The 18,684-nt window shown below is 45.9% G+C and overlaps 1 protein-coding gene across 4 annotated transcripts in view; it reads left to right on the top strand.

The window, feature by feature from the left end:
- The first annotated feature begins 2,766 nt into the window (after window positions 1-2,766).
- Window positions 2,767-18,684, top strand: part of FAXC (failed axon connections homolog, metaxin like GST domain containing) — a 74,788-nt gene continuing 58,870 nt past the window's right edge. The window contains exons 1-3 of one of the 4 annotated variants that reach the window (XM_043439161.1): window positions 2,982-3,202; window positions 3,687-3,808; window positions 9,209-9,344. In XM_043439161.1, the coding sequence (XP_043295096.1) occupies window positions 3,702-3,808; window positions 9,209-9,344 (243 nt within the window). In that variant the 5' untranslated portion in view covers window positions 2,982-3,202; window positions 3,687-3,701. Of the gene's footprint in view, window positions 2,910-2,981; window positions 3,203-3,542; window positions 3,809-9,208; window positions 9,345-18,684 lie in introns of those variants that run through there. The other 3 variants (XM_043439163.1, XM_043439162.1, XM_043439160.1) reach the window with 3 other exon arrangements.

Here is an 18,684-nt window from a genome sequence, read left to right as displayed (position 1 = left end):
TTCTTTTTTGTCTTGTAATAACTCAGTAGTTAGTAAAATAAGGTCCTTGAAAAAGTAAAAATAAAAAGATGCTTCTAGCTTGGAGTTAATGTCCATAGTTATGATACGAAGGCTGTCAGAATTGGTGCTGGTGGTGGGGGTGTGGAGTAAAGAGTGTGCCCACTCTCACTGCCAAGGTCTTCATACCATTTCATTAGCTGAAGGAGCTCTGGAAAGGGAGCTGGAGGGGAGATGTGCTCAGATCAACTCTCTATATCTTCACCCTGCAGGGCGGGGGGTGGGAGGCTGCACAGGCACTTGGGACTGAGCCTGGGATCTGGCTTCACACAGGGGCCTCTGAGGAGCCCTTGTTTGGGAGTCAGTCTTCTAAAACAAGTCAGCTGTGTTCACTCCCCGTCTGGCTGTTAATTATATTACCACCCTGGGGGCTGAGGCATTGCCCCTGAGCCACAGTCTCGCTTCTCTCTGTGGCTGGATTGCACCCGTTTGTGGTGCAGCCTTTCCACCTACAGCCCAGTCTGATTTTGCACAAACTGTCGGCTAAGGCTTGCATCGCTGCTGAGACTTCAACTCTAGTGGGTTTTCTTGTTTCCCCGAGCTTTGTTCTACATTCTCACGCCAAACTTTTGCTCAACTCTTAGGTCTGTTGACTTCTTAGATCCTACTCTACCTTCTTTCGCCTTCATATGAGCTCGAATTCCAATATTCCTCTCTTCCATGCCATAAGTCTAAAAGCTAATTTTAATCTGCATCAGATCATTTAAGATTATATTTTAACTTCTCTTACAGGATTTTATGTTACCTGCACTTGTTTTTAGTGGCTTCCCTAGTGGCTCAGTCTGTAAAGAGTCTGCCTGCAATGCAGGAGACCTGGGTTTGATCCCTGGGTCAGGAAGATCCCCTGGACAAGGAAGTGGCCCCACTCCTTGCCTGGAGAATTTCATGGACAGAGGAGGCTGGTGGGCTGCACTCCATGGGGTCACAAAGAGTCGGACACAACTGAGTGACTAATTTTCACTTTCACACCTGCGTTTAAAGACATTCACTTCAGGGAATTCCCTGGTGGTCCAGGGCTTAGGAATCCACGCTTTTACTGCTGAGGGCTCAGGTTCAACCTCTGGTTGGAGAACTAAGATCCCACAAGTTACGTGACTCGGCCGAAAAAAAAAAAAAAAAGACATTTACTTCCGCGTAGCTCTGAAAATTCAAACCATACTTGAACCAAAGGCCAGATAATGCTCAGTAATTATCTGGTACTCCCAGGACCGCAGCAGTGGCCAGTGGCCCCCATGAGTGGGTGTGTAGATCTGCTGACAAGAGCAGTTGTAAGAGTGCAATGCATTCTGTGGGATCTCAATATTAAATTTCATCGAATTTCTAACTTGCTTTCCGGGCACAGGGTTTGCCAGAGCTGATTCTCTCTTTTGCCCTCCATATTCCTCCCTTCAAGGTAATTTACCCCCATCCTTGTGGCTGGACCCAGACACTCAGGCGAATAATTGCTGCTGCTGCTAAGTCACTTCAGTCGTGTCCGACTCTGTGTGACCCCATAGACGGCAGCCCACCAGGCTCCCCCATCCCTGGGGTTCTCCAGGCAAGAACACTGGAGTGGGTCGCCATTTCCTTCTCCAATGCGTGAAAGTGAAAAGTGAAAGGGAAGTCGCTCAGTCCTGTCCGACTCTTAGCGACCCCGTGGACTGCAGCCTACCAGGCTCCTCCATCCATGGGATTTTCCAGGCAAGAATACTGGAGTGGGGTAGGCGAATAATTAGGGGGGTGTTAAATATTGGCTCAACATGTAAAGAGAGCAAAGGCTGAGTGCCACGTGGGAGGGACGCAGAAGAACAGCGGAGAATCCCTGACGCCAGCGCTCCTTGTTCTGTCTCTGCACCAGAGCTTTTCTGCCCTGATTCCACTCCTACCCACCCTGCTTCCTAGGCAGCCTCCTGGTTCTCGCCTAGAATGTGGTCTGGTGACAACTTCTGTCTCTCCAGCAGGCCCTTGAGTTCCACTCCTTGCAACCTGTTCATGGAAGGTTCCACCTCCACCCACACACTCTGCTTCTTTCTGAGAGGTCACCTAAGCGGCCACCGCGGTGATCTGTTCCAGTCCCTCCCGTGCAAGTGTGCCTGGGCCCCAGCCTGGCCAGCCCTTCCCCTTTTCTGGTTGGGACCGACAACACGCCCGGATTTTATTAGCTGTGTGTCCGCACTCACTGCCTATTCTAAGTGGCTGGTGTGGTATGGGAAGTATTAACAGAAAGCGGGAGTCCCCTTTCACTCCAATCTCCCCTCCCTCACACAAAAGCTTAGATTCCTATATCCCTCCTTTCACCCTAAGAGTGATAACCCCCACTACTTGAATTTTTTTCATTTCCTTTTAACAATTTTAAACTATCCATGCTCTTGCTAAAATTTGTGTGTACATCCTACACTTCTACGAAGCACGACCCTGTTCTTAGCACGAATGAACTTTAAAAAATAAAGTTAAAGGCAAAAACAATTGAACACACGCACACACACACACGTTTGGCAGATTTTCTGCACCGAAAAGAAAAAAACAGCACTCCCCCCGCCCCCCGCCCCCTGCCCCTCCCCGGGCCCACCCTGCTCCATCCCCAAGTTCCCTGATAAAGATTTCCAAGGGGAAAGGCTAGCACTGGGGCTGTGTCTCTCAGAGGGTAAGTCTCTCTAGGGTACACTTTTGTTGTTATTTGTTAAACCAGCATCTCTCCGGGGGCACATGGCCAAGACCCAGATAACCGTGTAATGTGATGAGTGTTTTTATAAGTTCTGCAAAGACACAGCGCTTTCCCGATGGCCACAACAGTGTAATTCGCGACCTGGCCCGGGCCCTGGTCTCCGGTTGGCGCGGGGCGGTGTCTCGGCCGGAGCTCCGCGCGGCCCCAGGTGAGTCCCGCGCGCGCCCCGCTCCCGCGCACGCGGGAGGGGCTGGAGCGGAGGCGGAGGACGGGCCGCGGGGTGCGGGGGGTGGGGTGGAACGGAGATCCGGGCCCGACTGCAGCTTCCTCCGAGCGGAGCCGCATTTCCAGCCACCTCCGCAGCCCTGCCCTCGCGCGCCGAGCCGTTCGCGGCCGTGCCGCCTGGAGGCGCGGAGCCCGCCCGGCGCGCCCAGCCCTGCAGCTCCGGCCGGGGCGGAGGCCGCCGGACCGCGGAGATGCGGGGCGGGGGCAGGGCGCGGGGTAGGTGACTTTATCCCGCCTCTGTTTCCCTGCCCCGGGGAGCAATGACATCACGCGGCCTTCTCCCGGCGCCGACACAAAGAGCGGCGCGGAGAGGCCGCTGCGGGGGGAGCCGGCGGCCGCCGCTGCCGCCCAGGGCCCCTGGGCCCCGCCGGCCAGGCCCGCCGCCCGCGGCCCGCGCCCTCCCTCCTCCTCCTCCGCCGCCGCCGCCGCCTCGGTCACCGCTGCCCGCGCCGCCCGCGCCCCCAGCGCGCCGCTGAGCCCGCGCCCGGCCGCGCCGGCCCCTTCCCATGCGGGCGGCGCGGGCCCTGGGAGGGGCGCCCGCAGCCAGCCTCGCAGCATGCACTGGGGGGTTGGCTTTGCCTCGTCCAGGCCGTGCGTGGTGGATCTGAGCTGGAACCAGAGCGTCTCCTTCTTCGGCTGGTGGGCCGGGTCCGAGGAGCCCTTCTCCTTTTATGGGGACATCATCGCTTTCCCTTTGCAGGATTACGGTGGGATCATGGCAGGGCTGGGCTCCGATCCCTGGTGGAAGAAAACCCTTTACTTGACCGGGGGAGCTTTGCTGGCCGCAGCTGCGTATCTGCTCCACGAACTCCTGGTCATTAGGTGAGCCGGAGAGAGGGCCCCGCGCAGGGGCGCAGAGAGGGGCACCTGGCTAGGGCCGGGCCGGCTCCTCGGTCACGCCGACCCAATGCCCGAGTCCTGTCCTTCCCTTTCGCCAGAGGCAGTCCGTGGTCACCCGGCCATGAGGGGCAGTTTGGAGTTGACAGGAGAATTAAACTGGTACCGGGAGGGGAAAACACTTGAATCCCTATCGTTTGGTGCTAAAAGCAAAAATTCTCTGGGTTGTTATGGAGCATACTAGTCTGTTATGAAGATCCTAAGTGCAGTGTGTTTGCGACAATAGAAGTAGGCCCTGTAGAAAGACTAAGTTACATTTGTATGAAACGCCCTATTTGTTTATAGATGATCATGCTGGAATATTAACCACTCACCTTAGCTTTTACTTAAAGGTTAGTTTTTCACTGTCCCTCCCCGAGTATCACTATCATCAAAAGGCTGGAATTGCACAGGCTCCAGAGAGCTCTGGGTCCCTGTGAGGGATGCACAGCGGAGTGTGCGATTTTGATGCAGACTTAACCCGGTTATCTGCTAACCTGGCATTTAAAGCTCAGCACCGTCTTCAGGTTTAAATGCCATTGTTGTGCGAATAGGAGGGGATCTGAGGACTGAACTGGCACATGGGCGTGCACGGGAGCTGCCCTGTGCCGTAAACACTTGCATCTGCTGCCTGCCGCAGAATGTTTGCACGATTCACACGGAAATAGCAGGAAATGGAGGCCCCGACTGTCGGTACATTCAGCCGGACGCCAGATCTTTGGGTAGAATAATACCGTAGGCTCCGGGGACTAGTGGTTTGGCTAATTGCTACAATTTATGGTTAAAATTTCCATGCCTTTTAGACCTCTGTCTCTGGGAGAGGACCGAAGAGCAGTTTTCAGTAGCTCAAAATGTCCCTCTTGGCCAGTATTTTCTAAAGAGAAAATGTGTCTGCATGCCTTTTTCCCATGGGGAATCCTACACAATAGGTTTATAAACAAAGACAGAGATAGGTGACCTTTAAGGGGCCAGCAGGGATTCCAGGAGAACATTGTGACAGAATAACAGGTATTTGGAAAATTTCTAGTTTCGGAGAGAGGAAATCATTTAGGTTTGGGGAAGTGTATTGGCTTGCATATTTAGCCATAACTGAGAAGTTTTGCTTTAAGCTTATCATTGAATTCTCTCACTTAGCACAGTGTCTTGAATATCGTTGAACCAAATTAAAAAAAAATTACATGAATTGTTTCCCTAGATTATTTTATATATTTGCCAGTTTTAGGACTCGATTTCAAGTTAAGTTTCAAGCTATATGAAAAACAAAAACATCTGTGCAAGTAACTGAAATGTCACCCACTTGTTCTGAAATTAAATTCCTGTCCAAAGCCTTTTGAAGATTCTGAACCATGCGGCTTCTCACCAGTGGTCCACTCTGAGGACGGAGTGAAGCACAGCTTCAGGGGACTGAGTCTAAAACTTGCTTAAATGACCTTGCAGAAATGGGGAGGTGGGTGGGAGAGCTCAGAGTTGACCCTGGGAGCCGGCCATACCCTGGTAGGTGTGTGGTTGCAACTCTCAAGAGCCCTCTGCCCACTTGGATACTTATTTGAGAAAGTGTTTTTGATCTTGGGTTTATTCACTTTTGTTTCTTGACAAATGTTTATATTGAGTAGGGAAACCTTGTTGTAATGCAAATAATAAATAATTGCCCATTTTTGAGCCCTTAGGAGCGGGCTCTGCTTAGAAGTGCTTTACCTTCCTGATGGTGTTTAGCCTCCTCCTCTGCCACTACCATTGAATGCTTGATCTCCACTTCTTAGATGAGGACATTTCAGCTGAGGGAGGTTAAGCAATTTGTCCGAGACCACACAGTAAGAGTAGTGGGATCCAGATTCAGATCTGAGTGTGTGTGTCTTCGGCGCTCACACTGTTACTACTTTCTTCTAACAAGTACCACTTCTGGAGTAAGTTTTGATGGCAGAAAGAAAGGAGCATTGGGGCAGTTCCCAGGGAAGACAAGCCTGTGGCAGCGACCTGAGTTTCTGCAACTGCTGAGGGCACAGAAGGGATAGGGAAAGAAGACCCAGGAAAGTGGGGCACTGAGATTCGGAGGTTACAGGACAGAGGCCGTCCCTTGATGTGAAGTCCAAGTTTCAGTTGTCAGTGTACCTTAGGCAAAAACTCAGAACAGTCTGAAACACGTGGGATGGAAAATCCATCTTGCAGTGGCTACACTGTCTGAGTTTATTGGCAATCTTAGTCTTCACCATTGTACTTGGATTTCCTGCTGTGTTGACTTAACCATCATCTATGGGTACGTCTCCAGCGTGGATAGTAAAGTTGACAGGTGAGAATTATTTAGGATGTTTATAAGTACCACATAGTAACTAAAGTAGGTACTTTGGATTTTTCTCCTATTTTTCCCACCACAGTATTTTTAAAGACATATAGTCCCAGTCCTTTATTTTCCCCTAGTGGAAAGAGACTTGCAGCTCTTCTGAATTCAGTCCAGCGTTTGGAAATGTGTTGTTTGTAAATTGAATGATACCGAAATGACTTGTTACCCACAGCTTGTCTGCACTTTAGACACAGGGGCTCAGCCCGCCCTAGAAAACTTAGAGAATCAGAGCAGCCCATGCATGGGTCATGATCTCTGTAAACTATCAGCCCATTGACAGTCCACAGAGGCGTGGTCATCTGTGGTCCCCTTCACCATGGGAGTAGGGCTAGTCTTGCTGCTCGACAGGTGTCCTCTTTCTCAGCCTTATCATAAGGCCGCTTTATGTCTAGATTACCTGCTTCTTTGATCCCAAGTTAGAGAGTTTTCTGATGTTGAGGTAGGGCTCTGGAGCCAGACTGGGCTCAAATTCACTCTGCCTTAAATCAGCCATGTAACCTTGGACCCAAGAGTCAACTTGGTTACTAAGTGTGAAGTGGAAATAATCTGTGAAATGGGAATAATAATACTAGCCTTCCTCACAGAGGTGATTACATGAGTTAACACGTGACATGCTTAGCAGAATCAGTTAACTGTCAAATCTACAGAGTTCGACCTTATAGTGAGCATTCATTAAAAGTTGGCCATCATTAATTATTATAGGCTTTCATCAGAAAGTTCTGGGCTTGAGTGGCCTGAGTCAAACTGGCTACTTTAATAAAATTAACTGGGAAATGGCCTATTTTGGTGTAGTCGAAGTGCTTGGGAGTTTGGGAACTAGAGTTATTAACAATTTGATCTTAAATTGATACTCCTTGGACAAATTACTTAAGCTCTCTGAACTTCAGTTTCCTTGTCTACTATAAAATATAAGTATGGTATAATATACTATATTTAGGGACTTCCCTGGTGGTCCAGTGGTTAGGACTCTGTGCTTCAAATGCAGGGGCCTTGGGTTTAGACCTTGGTCAGGGAACTAAAATCCCACATGCTGTGTGGTGTGGCCAAAAAAAAAATTTTTTTTTTAATACTAAATTTAAACTATGATGATATTCACTCTATGGTGTTACTGTCAGAATGAAATAATATATATAATGTATACAAAGTCATTGGCATATGCTAGTTGCATCCATTTTTATTATGACAGAGTCCAAGTTAACCATCAGAATTAGGTTGCTCTGGCCAATGGAGCAGGGAATTTTATGTTTATCTTTTCTTCTTTCAGTTCTTTAATTTTTGCCTGGCTGAATTTACATGAACTTACTCTGACTTGAATTACTTTACTGGACAAGATCAGTTAATCGTCATATCTACAGTTTGCATTTTCTAGAACTAGTCTAAATGACTTCTTAACTTTAATATCTGACCTCCCAAACATCTCATCTAAATGAAAAAGTTTGTTTTATAGCAAGTATTGTCAAGAGGCAGCAAATATTTTTATTCTTTTGACCAGTATTTTCAGAGTGAGTTGTTTTTAACTCTTTAAGCAGGAATGACACTCACATGGTAAACTTCTCCAAGACAGTTTGTTTTCCTGGAGATTCTGCAGGAAATGGGCATCCTTGTGATTATGATATGAAGAGCCTGCCCTTGCTTGCTTGGGGAGAATGATGTGTGGCATTAAACTAGGAACAATGTGAGGGAACCAGAGGCTCAGGGAAGGCCAAGGGGGAAGAGTGAGGTTTATCTGACTCAGAAATGGTTGGGTAGAGTGAAAGATGGAGGTTGCAAAAGTTCCCGAATATGGAATATGAGCAGCGCTGTGTGGAATGAGATGTTGTTCCTTAAGGGGATAAGGCCATATCTCTTTGAATGAGAATGAAGTCCACGGCTGGTACATACTGTTTGGTAGCCACCAAAGGTTTACAGATATTGTCTTATTTAGTCCTCACGATAAAGGAGGCAGAATTGGTATGGTCCTCACTTTCCGGTTGAGAGTGTAGACGAGGTCTCAGGTGACATAGCTGGGAGGAAGTAGGGCTTGCACCTGACCCCACATGTCCAGAAGTAGAGTCCAGCATTCCATCTGCTACATGGTGGCTGCTGAGACACTGTGACAAGGAAGTCCTCATCACCCAGAAAAGTAGCCAAAGGAAGAGACAGGTGTGTGGATGAGAAAGAAGAAAGGGGAAAGGCAGAGGTTCGGGGCTGTATGCTGTGTGGTGAGTTGGAGCCTTGAAGGGAGAGAGGAGGAGAAAGCACCCAGAGGGTAGGTTCCTGGGCACCGTGGGTGAAAGGCCAGGGGAGGCCACGAATGGTTTGGAAGAGGGATCAGCAGAGTCGAGAGTCTCAGGTTCCCTGCACACTTGAGTCATGGCAGAGCAGATCTGCACTGTCCCGCTGAGGTCCTGTGGGTGAAGGGACTGCTTCAGGGTACAGGCTCACGGTCGAGAGCGTAGGTTCTGACGACAGGGTTTAATCCAGGGTCAGCCATGTACTGGCAATGGGACTTTGGGTAGGTTTATCTTCTGTGCCTCAGTTTCCTCATCTACAAACGTAGATAATAATAGTACCGACCTCATAAGGTAATTGTGACGATTACATGAGATAATACCTGTGAATCCCTTAGAACAATGCCTCATGCACAGTTAGCCCAGAATACCTTTTTCTTAATCCATCCAGCGTGTCCCTGGCAGGCAGATGTAGCCAGGTGGAGAAGAGGGGCCCTATCCCAGAAGGTACACCTCCTGCCCATAGGTTGCCGGGATGGAGAGAGGATGACAGATAGTTATTCCCTGGGCCCAAGCCGTGAGCCTGTGCCGCCATGGTAACAACAGACTTTGTGAGGTTCTCTTGTGTTTTGACCAAGCTTTCCCCCCTCAGCGTGCTTCTGGGTGAGGTAAGGCCCTGTGACAAACAGATGCATTTATTCCTTGAGGAGCTGCAGCCTCTCAGGGATCTCTGAGGCACTAAGGGAACCGCATGTATAACACACAGATTGTTCTTTTTTTCTGTTTTGGTTTTGACAGGAAACAGCAAGAGATTGACTCCAAAGATGCTATTATTTTGCATCAGTTTGCAAGACCTAACAATGGTGTCCCCAGTTTATCTCCTTTCTGTTTGAAAATGGAAACTTATTTAAGGATGGCTGACTTACCCTATCAGGTACTTGCGTGCAAATATGTTTTATCCTCGTGGCAGCAATATTGGCTGGCAAGGCAGGGTGGCGGGTGATGGGGGGGTGGGGAAGTACTTACTCTCCCAGTGGGGGAAGGGTTTGCTCTTGGTGCCAGAGGAAGTGGGTATGAAAGCAGCCATGCCCAGTTCTTAGTAGATGCTCAGGAATTTTTATATCCAGTTTAATGAGTGATCTCATTAAATCCAGAAGGGTCTGGATTTTTCATAGGTTTCAGGCAGGGACCATGTTATTTTTCTCCTGACCTGCTGGGCGGCTGTAAATAAAGGTGGGCCTGACATGGTTCTTTCCTTTAGGTTTCTATTTATTGGAAGAATTGTATTTATCTCTCATGACTCTTGGGGGCAGAGGATCCAGCAGGCCACCAAGGAGATATTTATAGATTTTGTGAGTTTTCCCCCTGGAACTTTTCCCATTCTCTTTGGGTGACCGTCAGTGAAACACTTGCTCATTTCAGCCTTAGAGAGGGAACGGAAGAATGAATGCATTGAAAACATACATTTTTTTCTGAGTAAGACTGGAACTGTCTCACAAATTTGACAGGTTGTGTTTTCATTGTTGTTCAGTCATATTTTTTAAAAAAAATTCCCTTATGTTTTTCTTTTTCACTTAATTTCTAGCCATAGGCATTAAAAAAAAACAAAGTTCGATTTTGTTATTGTTTTTTAATTTTATGGTCAAAGCAGGTAGTCTTTGTGATATTAATTCCTTGGAATTGACTGACACTTTAGCTTAGTATATGGCTTCTTGTTATAAATGTTGAGAATAAAGACATTCTCTGAGAGTAGAGCTCTTTTTATATACTTGTTTGAGCATGTTTAGTATATCATTTAGAACTGTTGTATCTGTTTATTTTTTGTCTGCCTCCTCTAGCAGTTTCTGGAAGGACTGAGTTAAAATATTCAAGTATATTTTTTGAGTTGTCTCTTTCTTGTCATTCTGTCTATTCTGGCTTTAGGTAAGAGTATGTATATATTCAAGGTTACATTGTTTAGGGCCATATGATATGAAAGATTACATCTTTTACTGTTTTATTTCTTTTTCTGGTACATAGCACTCATCTCTGTCCCTTATGATTTTTTTTAACCTTGAGTTATGTATTATCAGATATTCAGATTGATTCTCCAGCTTATTTGCCTGGAATATCTTTCTTCATCCTCTTTCTCTATTTTTTTTTTTTTTTTGTATTTGTCTCTTGTAGGCAATGTATTAGTTACAACCAATTGGAGAGTCCTTAATTGGTGAGTTTAATTTATACTTGTAATGATTATTTTATTAGGACATATTTTTAATATCTTATTTAATATTTTTCTCCTCCCTCTCCTTTTTCTTTTTTTTTCATTTCCTGCTGTCTAATAGATAAAAAATTTTTTCTTGTCATTTAAAATAAATCCTATTTTTGTTCTTATGGCCGTTGCTCTTAAGATCCGAATTCGTGTTTATTTATCCCTACTCACTTCCTGTACGTGTCAGAATCTGTGTTTGCCCTCTAATGACACAAGTCTATTAGTAGGTTCATGTTAGTCTTGGGCTTCTTTCTTTTCAGGGCTCGTTCCAGGTGTGTTGCTATTACCTCATGTTTTAATTCTGGAATTCTGGAAATCCTTTCTCTTTTTATAGTCCTTTTTTTGGCTAAGAAAACTTACCAAGTTATTTGACTAGCCTTATTTCCCATATGTCTTATCCTACAAGGTTTATTTATGATTTTCTATAAGTACTTCTTTGATGAATGTTTTGAGTGAGCCTTTATGGGGCAAGCCTTCAGTGGATTTGCATGCCCCAGAACATCTTTATTATGCTGCACATTTGATACTTCTTTGTCCAGAGTTCCTTTCTTTCAGTGCTTTAAAAATTTTACTCCATTTTCTTTGTGCACTGATGTTGCTGGTGATAAGTCTGATGTTCATCTGGTTCTTTTTCTTTCTCTTTGGAAGTTTTTAGAATTTGCTTTTATGCTCAACTCTTTTTTTTTTTTTTAATATCTATTTATTTGGCTGCACCATGTCTTAATTGTGGCAGATGAGACCTTTTAGTTGAGGCATGCGGGATCTAGTTCCCTGACCAGGGATTGAACCCTGGTCACCTGCATTGGGAGCGTGGAGTCTTAGCCACTGGACCATCAGGGAAATCCTTAATCTCAACATTCTTAACTGTCATCATACCCTGGCTTGGTGTGGATTTTTATGTATTTTCTTTGGTCCTTTATAAACCCTTTTCATCTGAAGTCTTTAATCTCTTTTTAATCCTGAGAAACTATGTTCTTCACATATTTCTTTTCCTTTTTTATTTGTTTCCCCTTCTTCTTTCCTGTTCCTGATTATCCTGGAATCTGGGTCCTGGAATCTCTGCTTTTATTTTCTGTTTCTCTGAACCTATCCTTTATCCCTTTCCTCTTCCTCCTTGGAGAATTCACTTCTCTGAGCTTCCATTGCATCCCTCTATTCTCTTCTTGTAACCATCCTACTATTTATCTCATCCATTGTGTTCAATTTTGCATTTTTCTTCTTACTATTTCCCCTTGGTTTGTGTTACAATCCCTTCCTTTATCCCTTGGAAGATATTTCTTATGCTCATTAATTAAATTGGTATTTCCCAATCATTCTGCCTTACGTTGTATATTTTCAGTGTGCTGCCCTTCTCTTAGTTACTGTACCCCTTGGATGTCTAGTTAATTTGGTTTGAGATCTCCTCTTTCCAGAGATGTTAGCTTCCCTCCCCAGGACTTTGCACTGGGAAAGGTTTAAAGCTTAAGACACAGGCTGTGTGCTTCTGAAGGAATTTAAGTAAAGGAAGGAGGTGAGCCCCAGGCATCCCCACACCACTGTGATTCCTCCAGTTCGCTGCATTTCCTCCAGATGGTCAAGGTTCACCTTTAAGCTCTTACAAAGTAGCAGCCTTGGGAGGGGTGGTCTTCTTAGCAGGAAGCAGAACAACTGCGAGGTTAGAGAGGGAGGTCCCTCACCTAGCCAAGCTTTTGGTTGCCCTGCTAATGATATTACCCCTCCAAGTCCTGCCTCCCAGTGGCCTATGCTTTCTGAGCTGGTTTCACTGCAGAGAGGGCACGTGGGGTGGAGGGGTGTGGCACTGATCCTCCTAAGGCAGGGCTGGGAGAGTTGAATGATGTGCTCAGTTTGGTCACTGGTCATCTGGGAATATGACACTAAACCTGGATTTCAGGCTGGGAGATCTGGGAGAGCAGAAGATGCTGGAAAAGATTGAAGGCAGGAGGAGAAGGGGACGACAGAGGATGAGATGGTTGGATGGCATTACTAAGTGGGTGGTCATGAGTTTGAGCAAGCTCTGGGAGTTGGTGATGGACAGGGAAGCCTGGCGTGCTGCAGTCCATGGGGTCGCAGAGTCAAACACGACTGAGTGACTGAACTGAAGGTGATCCAGGTCTTAGACTCACAGAAGGTCTTTGTGAGTGGAACTGGAATGCAAGGGGTGAGTCTGGACAGAGAGGTGGGGAGATTATTTAGGATTTTGGAAGCCAGCAATGGAGGAGAAAATAGCAGAAGACCCCACAAGGCTTGAATCATTGTTCAGTTGGATTTGAAAGACCCTTGTTCAGCTTGGTGTGGGCAGTCAGTGCTTGAAGGCGTGTGTCCCTGAGGGACTCACATTGGAGGGAGAGACTGCTCCCCAGCGGCCGCTTGCCACCGGTCCCTCATCACTCCCCGCCACATCACTGGGTTTAGCCGTGACCGCTTCTGGGCGTGAGGGCCCGGACCTGTGTTTTCTGCTCTGTGGCCTCCTGGCTTGCTGGATGTCCTGTGCCTCCCACCCTTGATGAAGTCATCCTGGGGGCAGTGGTGTGGCAGTTGCCAGGCTGTGTTACCTTTTCCTTCTCTGGTGGCTCAGACAGTAAAGAATCCGCCTGCAATGCGGGAGACCTGGGTTTGATCCCTGGGTCGGGAAGATCTCTTGGAGAAGGGCATGGCAGCCCACTCCAGTAGTCTTGCCTGGAGAATCCCGTGGGCAGAGGAGCCTGGTGGGCTACAGTCTATGGGATCACAAAGAGTTGGACACTAACACTTTTCTTTTTAAAAAAAGAAGGTAGATGATACCATTAAAAAAAAATTATTTATTTATTTTTGCCTGCACTGGGTCTTCACTGCTGCACATGGGTTTTCTCTTGTTGCGGCTCCTGGGCTCTAGGGAGCAGCCTCAGTAGCTGTAGTGCATGGGCTTCGTCACTCCATGGCCTGTTGGATCTTCCTGGATCGAAACTGTGTCCCTTGCATTGGCAGGAAGATTCTTAACCACGGGACCACCAGGGAAGTTCTGCCCTTTGTCCTTGCTTGCCTTCAAGCCGTCAAGCTCTGAGTGCTCTCCCAGTGGCCTAACCACCTCTGGTCATGTTTCAGGCTTCTGCTTTTTGTTAGCATAGCTGGAGCAGCTGGACACACGCCTTGCTCTGAAGCCTGGAGAAACCTTTAAGAGGGGGACTGCTTACCCCTTCTGAAATTATTATTTCCTGTTAAGTTATATTTTTTTATGAAAGGAGTGATACTGGAGTGTTTCCTCTTCTGTGAGGTCTCTATGGAAAATAAATGAAGTGGGTGTTCATCGGAGTAGGTAACAGGAAGATGGTTTTATGATTTAGAAAGGGATGCTCTGATCCTGTCTCGGGGGTGGGGGTAGGGATCCTTTGAGACCTTATGCGTCCTCAGTGAGGGTTTGTGTTGCTGGTGGTGCCTGGGAAGGACTATTTGGGCTCTCTGCTTGGAGGATCAGGAGAGAGGTATTTTGTCATCAACCCAGGGAGTGCTGCCCTCTGCCCCTTCTTTGCCCTGTGCCTTTTAGAAAAAGATTAAAATGTCATGTTCCTAAGAGCATGACTTTATATTTGAAGCTTTTTTATTTTTTAATCGAAATGAGACAGGGATAAATATTTGATGACCATTAGTAGGAACTCACAAGGGTTTTCTTAAAAAGCCTTTGTTGCAGTTGTTAGCTTTTTAAAATAAGGATATAAATATTGGTAGATGAATTTTTAAAACTTCATTTTGTTATAATTATAGATTCATAGGAAGTTACCAAAAAGATGTAAGGAGGTCCTGCAGATATGGTTATTTTTTTTTTTTCAAAATGAAAACAGCTTAACCATTTGTTTTTCTGATTACATTTGGATGACATGGCCCTTATAAGAATTTTAACAGTTTCAACAAAGTGTCAGTGGAAAATGAAAATCAATGATATCCTACTAGCTGGAGATTATCTTCATAAATACTTTTGAGCATCTTTCCATACTTCTTTTTAAACATACATACATGAAGACATACATACATAAAGGGCTTCCCCAGTGGCTCAGATGGTAAAGAATCTGCCTGCAACGAGGGAGACCTGGGTTTGATCTCTGGGTGGGGAAGAGCCCCCGGAGAAGGGAATGGCTACCCACTCCAGTATTCTGGCTGGAGAATCCCATGGACAGAAGAGCCTGGTGGGCTACAGTCCATGGGGTCGCAAAAGAGTTGGACATGACTGAGTGACTTTCACATAAAGATATCTGCATCATTTGCCATAACTGATTGTATAAGAAGCATGTATTTCACACAATCATTCTTTTTAAATCTGAGAAAGAAAAGAGAAGGAAATGGCTCATTTCAAAACTCTGCTCTGGTTCTTAGCTCTAACTTCTGATGTTCTGTTTATTTGCTACTTTTGTTTGTACACCACCCTCCTGCCTCTACCACCCCCACCATCTTTTTGTTTTTACGTTAGGGTGCATCTTCAAAAGAGAATGACATTCTTCTATAAAACTGTAGTGTATAGTTATAAAGGCAAGTACTCAGATTTTTCCTTCCTGTGCAGGGGAATCTAGTCCCTCCCTACTGTGTGTTTCTCCCCATGAGTCTCCTTTGCGATTCACATGAAACACTTCATTTCTGACTCTTCTGGTCAAACATGAGGCCAACAGCAGTCAGTCCTCTCTGACACCAGCTGGACATTGTTATTCAGTCGCTCAGTCGTGTCTGACTCTTTGCAACTTTGTGACCCCATGGACGGTAACACGCGAGGCTTCCCTGTCCATCCCCATCTCCTGGAGCTTGCTGAAACTCATGTCCATTGAGTCGGTGATGTCATCCAACCGTCTCATCCTCTGTCGTCCCTGCCTTCAGCTGGACAACCTACACTTTAGTTCAATCCTGATGCTACCCAGAGGCAGCATCAGATTCCCCGGGTTAAGTCCCACAAGACTGCTTTAGATGCTAGTCACAATCCCAGATTGTCACCTGTGCTTCTGACCAACCGACTGTAGATCAGAGGTTCCAATGACCCCTCCTTAGGTTTGATTACTAGTCTAGAGCGGCTCACAGGACTCAGGGAAACACTTATGTTTACCAGCTTACTGAAGGATTGGTGAAGGACACAGATGAGCAGCTAAATGAAGAGGGACGTGTGGGAGGGTCCTGAGTAGGAACGTCTGTTCTTGCGGATTTGGGAGTATCACCCCCCCATTGTGGATGTGTTCACTGGCCTGGAGGCTCTTCACGTCCCATACTTTGGGGATTTTCGTGGAGGCTTCCTCAAGTAGTGTGCACATGTGTGCTAAGTCATTTCAGTCATGTCTGACTCTGTGACCCTGTGGCCTGTATGACCCTATGACCCTATGGCCCGTAGCCCACCAGGCTCCTCTGTCCATGGAATTCTCCAGGCAAGAATACTGGAGTGGGTTGCCATGCCCTCCTCCAGGGGATCTTCCCGACCCAGGATTGAACCTGCATCTCTTAATGTCTCCTGTATTGGCAGATGGGTTCTTTATCACTAGTGCCACCTGGGAAGCCCTCCTCCATTATTTGTGACCAATTAATAACTCCATGTCCAACCCCTCTCTGCTCTCTGGAGGATGGGGGAGGAGGTTGAAAACGCTAAGCTTCTAATTGTGACTTGGTCTTTCTGGTGACCAGTTTATCCAGGAGCCCACTCAGAGTCACCTCCTCAGAACAAAAGGTTTTCCTCCTGCTCTGATCACTTAGGAATTTATAAGGATTTTAGGAGCTCTGTGCTGGGAACCAAGGGCAGAGACTCATGCATTTATTTCTTATTCACAATAATGGATGCGTGAATTTTTTTTTCAACATGCTATATAATCCACAAAAGGTGCTCAAATTAGCTCAAATTTACCCAGTGGGGGACCTTTCAAGATGGTTCCAGAGGTGCTGTGAATGTAATGAATATAAATTTAACTGAAAAGTTGGGGGCACTGTGGCCAGTGTAGCAGGTCAAAGTTCCAAGATTGGGATTTCTCTCAAGGTTGCAAGTTCTCCATTTTGAAATGGGGATGGTGATGTTAATACTTCTGATAAAGGCACTCTGTCAAACACATTGTGTGCATTTTCTCATTTAATTTTAGCCACTGCTGTTATCCCAATGGGCTTCCCAGGTGGCACTAGTGGTAAAGAACCCGCCTACCAATGCAGGAGACATAAGAGACGTGGGTTCAATTCTTGGGTTGGGAAGATCCCCTGGAGGAGGGCATGGCAACCCACTCCAGTATTCTTGCCTGGAGAATCCCATGGACAGAGGAGTCTGATGAGCTACAGTCCAAAGGGTCGCAAAGAGTCGGACACTACTGAAGCGACTTAGCGTGGCATAGCATATTATCCCAATTATATATAGATGAGTCCAGGGGGATTAAGGGAGACCAGGGAGGTCTAACGTCACACAGTGACTAAATGAGGGTGCCAGATTTTTAAACCCAAAGCCTATGGCTTTCACTGATGTGCTAATAATGTAGCCTAAGTATAGATGCATTAATCTCATCTAGGACAGACTTGCAGGGGAAAACATCAGCTTGGCAAAGATGAAGAGGATTTACCTCTTCATCATTCTTCTCAAAATTACTTTCAGAAACTTGTTGGTGGGCCAGTCAGACTCCAATTGCCTAAATAAAAATAGACCAGGAGTGCTTTAATATGCTTAAGGAAGTTAAGGAAAATTAAGTATTATTTAAAAATTATATAGATTTGTTTTAAAAGGAATATAACATTCAGAAAAATTGAAATTCATGAAGAAAGATTACCTGCATCTCACACTTAGTTTTGCTGGTTACTTTGGACACTTTTGTGTTTCTCTTTAAAAATATTTTTTGAATTCATCTAATCTTTAGATATTTTCATAGTATCTCTAAAATGTTATCTCCTGCTTCCTGGAGTAGGAAGTGGCAACCTGATCCAGTATTCTTGCCTGGAAAATTCCATGGGCAGAGAAGCCTGGTGGGCTGCGGTCCATGTGGTCGCAAAGAGTCAGACACAAACTGAGCGTGTGAACATGCGCACACTCGCCCCCACCCCCACCAAGAAAGCATATGTACAAGTCTTTGCGTGGACATATGCTTTCTTTTCTCTTAGGTAAACACCTAGGAGTGAAATGGTTGGATTGAGTGGCAGGTGTGTACTTAGCCTTTTAAGAAATTATCAAATGATTTCAAAGTGTTTGTGCCGTTTTACATTCCCATCAGCAATGTCTGAGAGTTCAGTTTCTTCCACAGGAACCAACATTTGGCTACTAGTCCATAGTATCTGAACTGTTGACTTGTATGAAGTACGAGAAGTTTGTAATAATCTGATTAATTTAAGCTGTGTAGACCACCCAAAACTGGATTCAGATTTAAAAATCAACTTTGAGGTTCACACAGTCCAAATTTACTGAGAAAAGCAGTTGAATAAATGCGATCATTATCACAGAATCCGCTCCATAAGTGTGGTTAAGATCTTTTTATACAAGGATCAGAAGATGTTACCCGGTCATTCTCAATGCTTATAAAGTCTGTGACTCCACCCCCACCTCCCACCAACCCCGTTTTGGGATCAGAATCTCCCCTGAGACACCATAAACTTCTGGTGTGGGTATGAATCAAAGGGAGGTTGTCAAATGTACAGATTTCTGGCCACCTTCCTCTGGATTCTGACTCAGTGATCCGGGTGTGGGCCTAGGAATCTGCATTTTCATAGGCACTGGAATTGAGTCTGTTGGACACACTTTTTTATATCCCGCTGTTGTAATTTCTGGGACCACTTGTTTGCAATGTAGTGGTATTATTGTAAGCATTTTCAAGTGTAAGGTACTGTTCCAAGTGAGGTTTCTGATCAGTAGCCCAATCAGTATACACCTCCTTATGGTTTGTTTTCACTTCCTGTGTTTTTGGATTGTTCATACGTTATAATTAGACTGATTCTGACCAGGATGAAGATCATTTCAGCTCTTACCTTCCTTTCTGCTCTTTAAAAAAAGAAAAAAAAAAAAACAAAAAACAACAACCCAGTAAGCCAGAACAGTGAGGGCTTCCCTGGTGGCTCAGATGGT

The sequence above is a fragment of the Cervus canadensis genome, chromosome 20 (assembly GCF_019320065.1).
Source record: "Cervus canadensis isolate Bull #8, Minnesota chromosome 20, ASM1932006v1, whole genome shotgun sequence".
NCBI classification, from domain to species: domain Eukaryota; kingdom Metazoa; phylum Chordata; class Mammalia; order Artiodactyla; family Cervidae; genus Cervus; species Cervus canadensis.
Note: the sequence above shows the minus strand (reverse complement) of the source record. Positions and strands in the feature narration are given on the sequence as shown.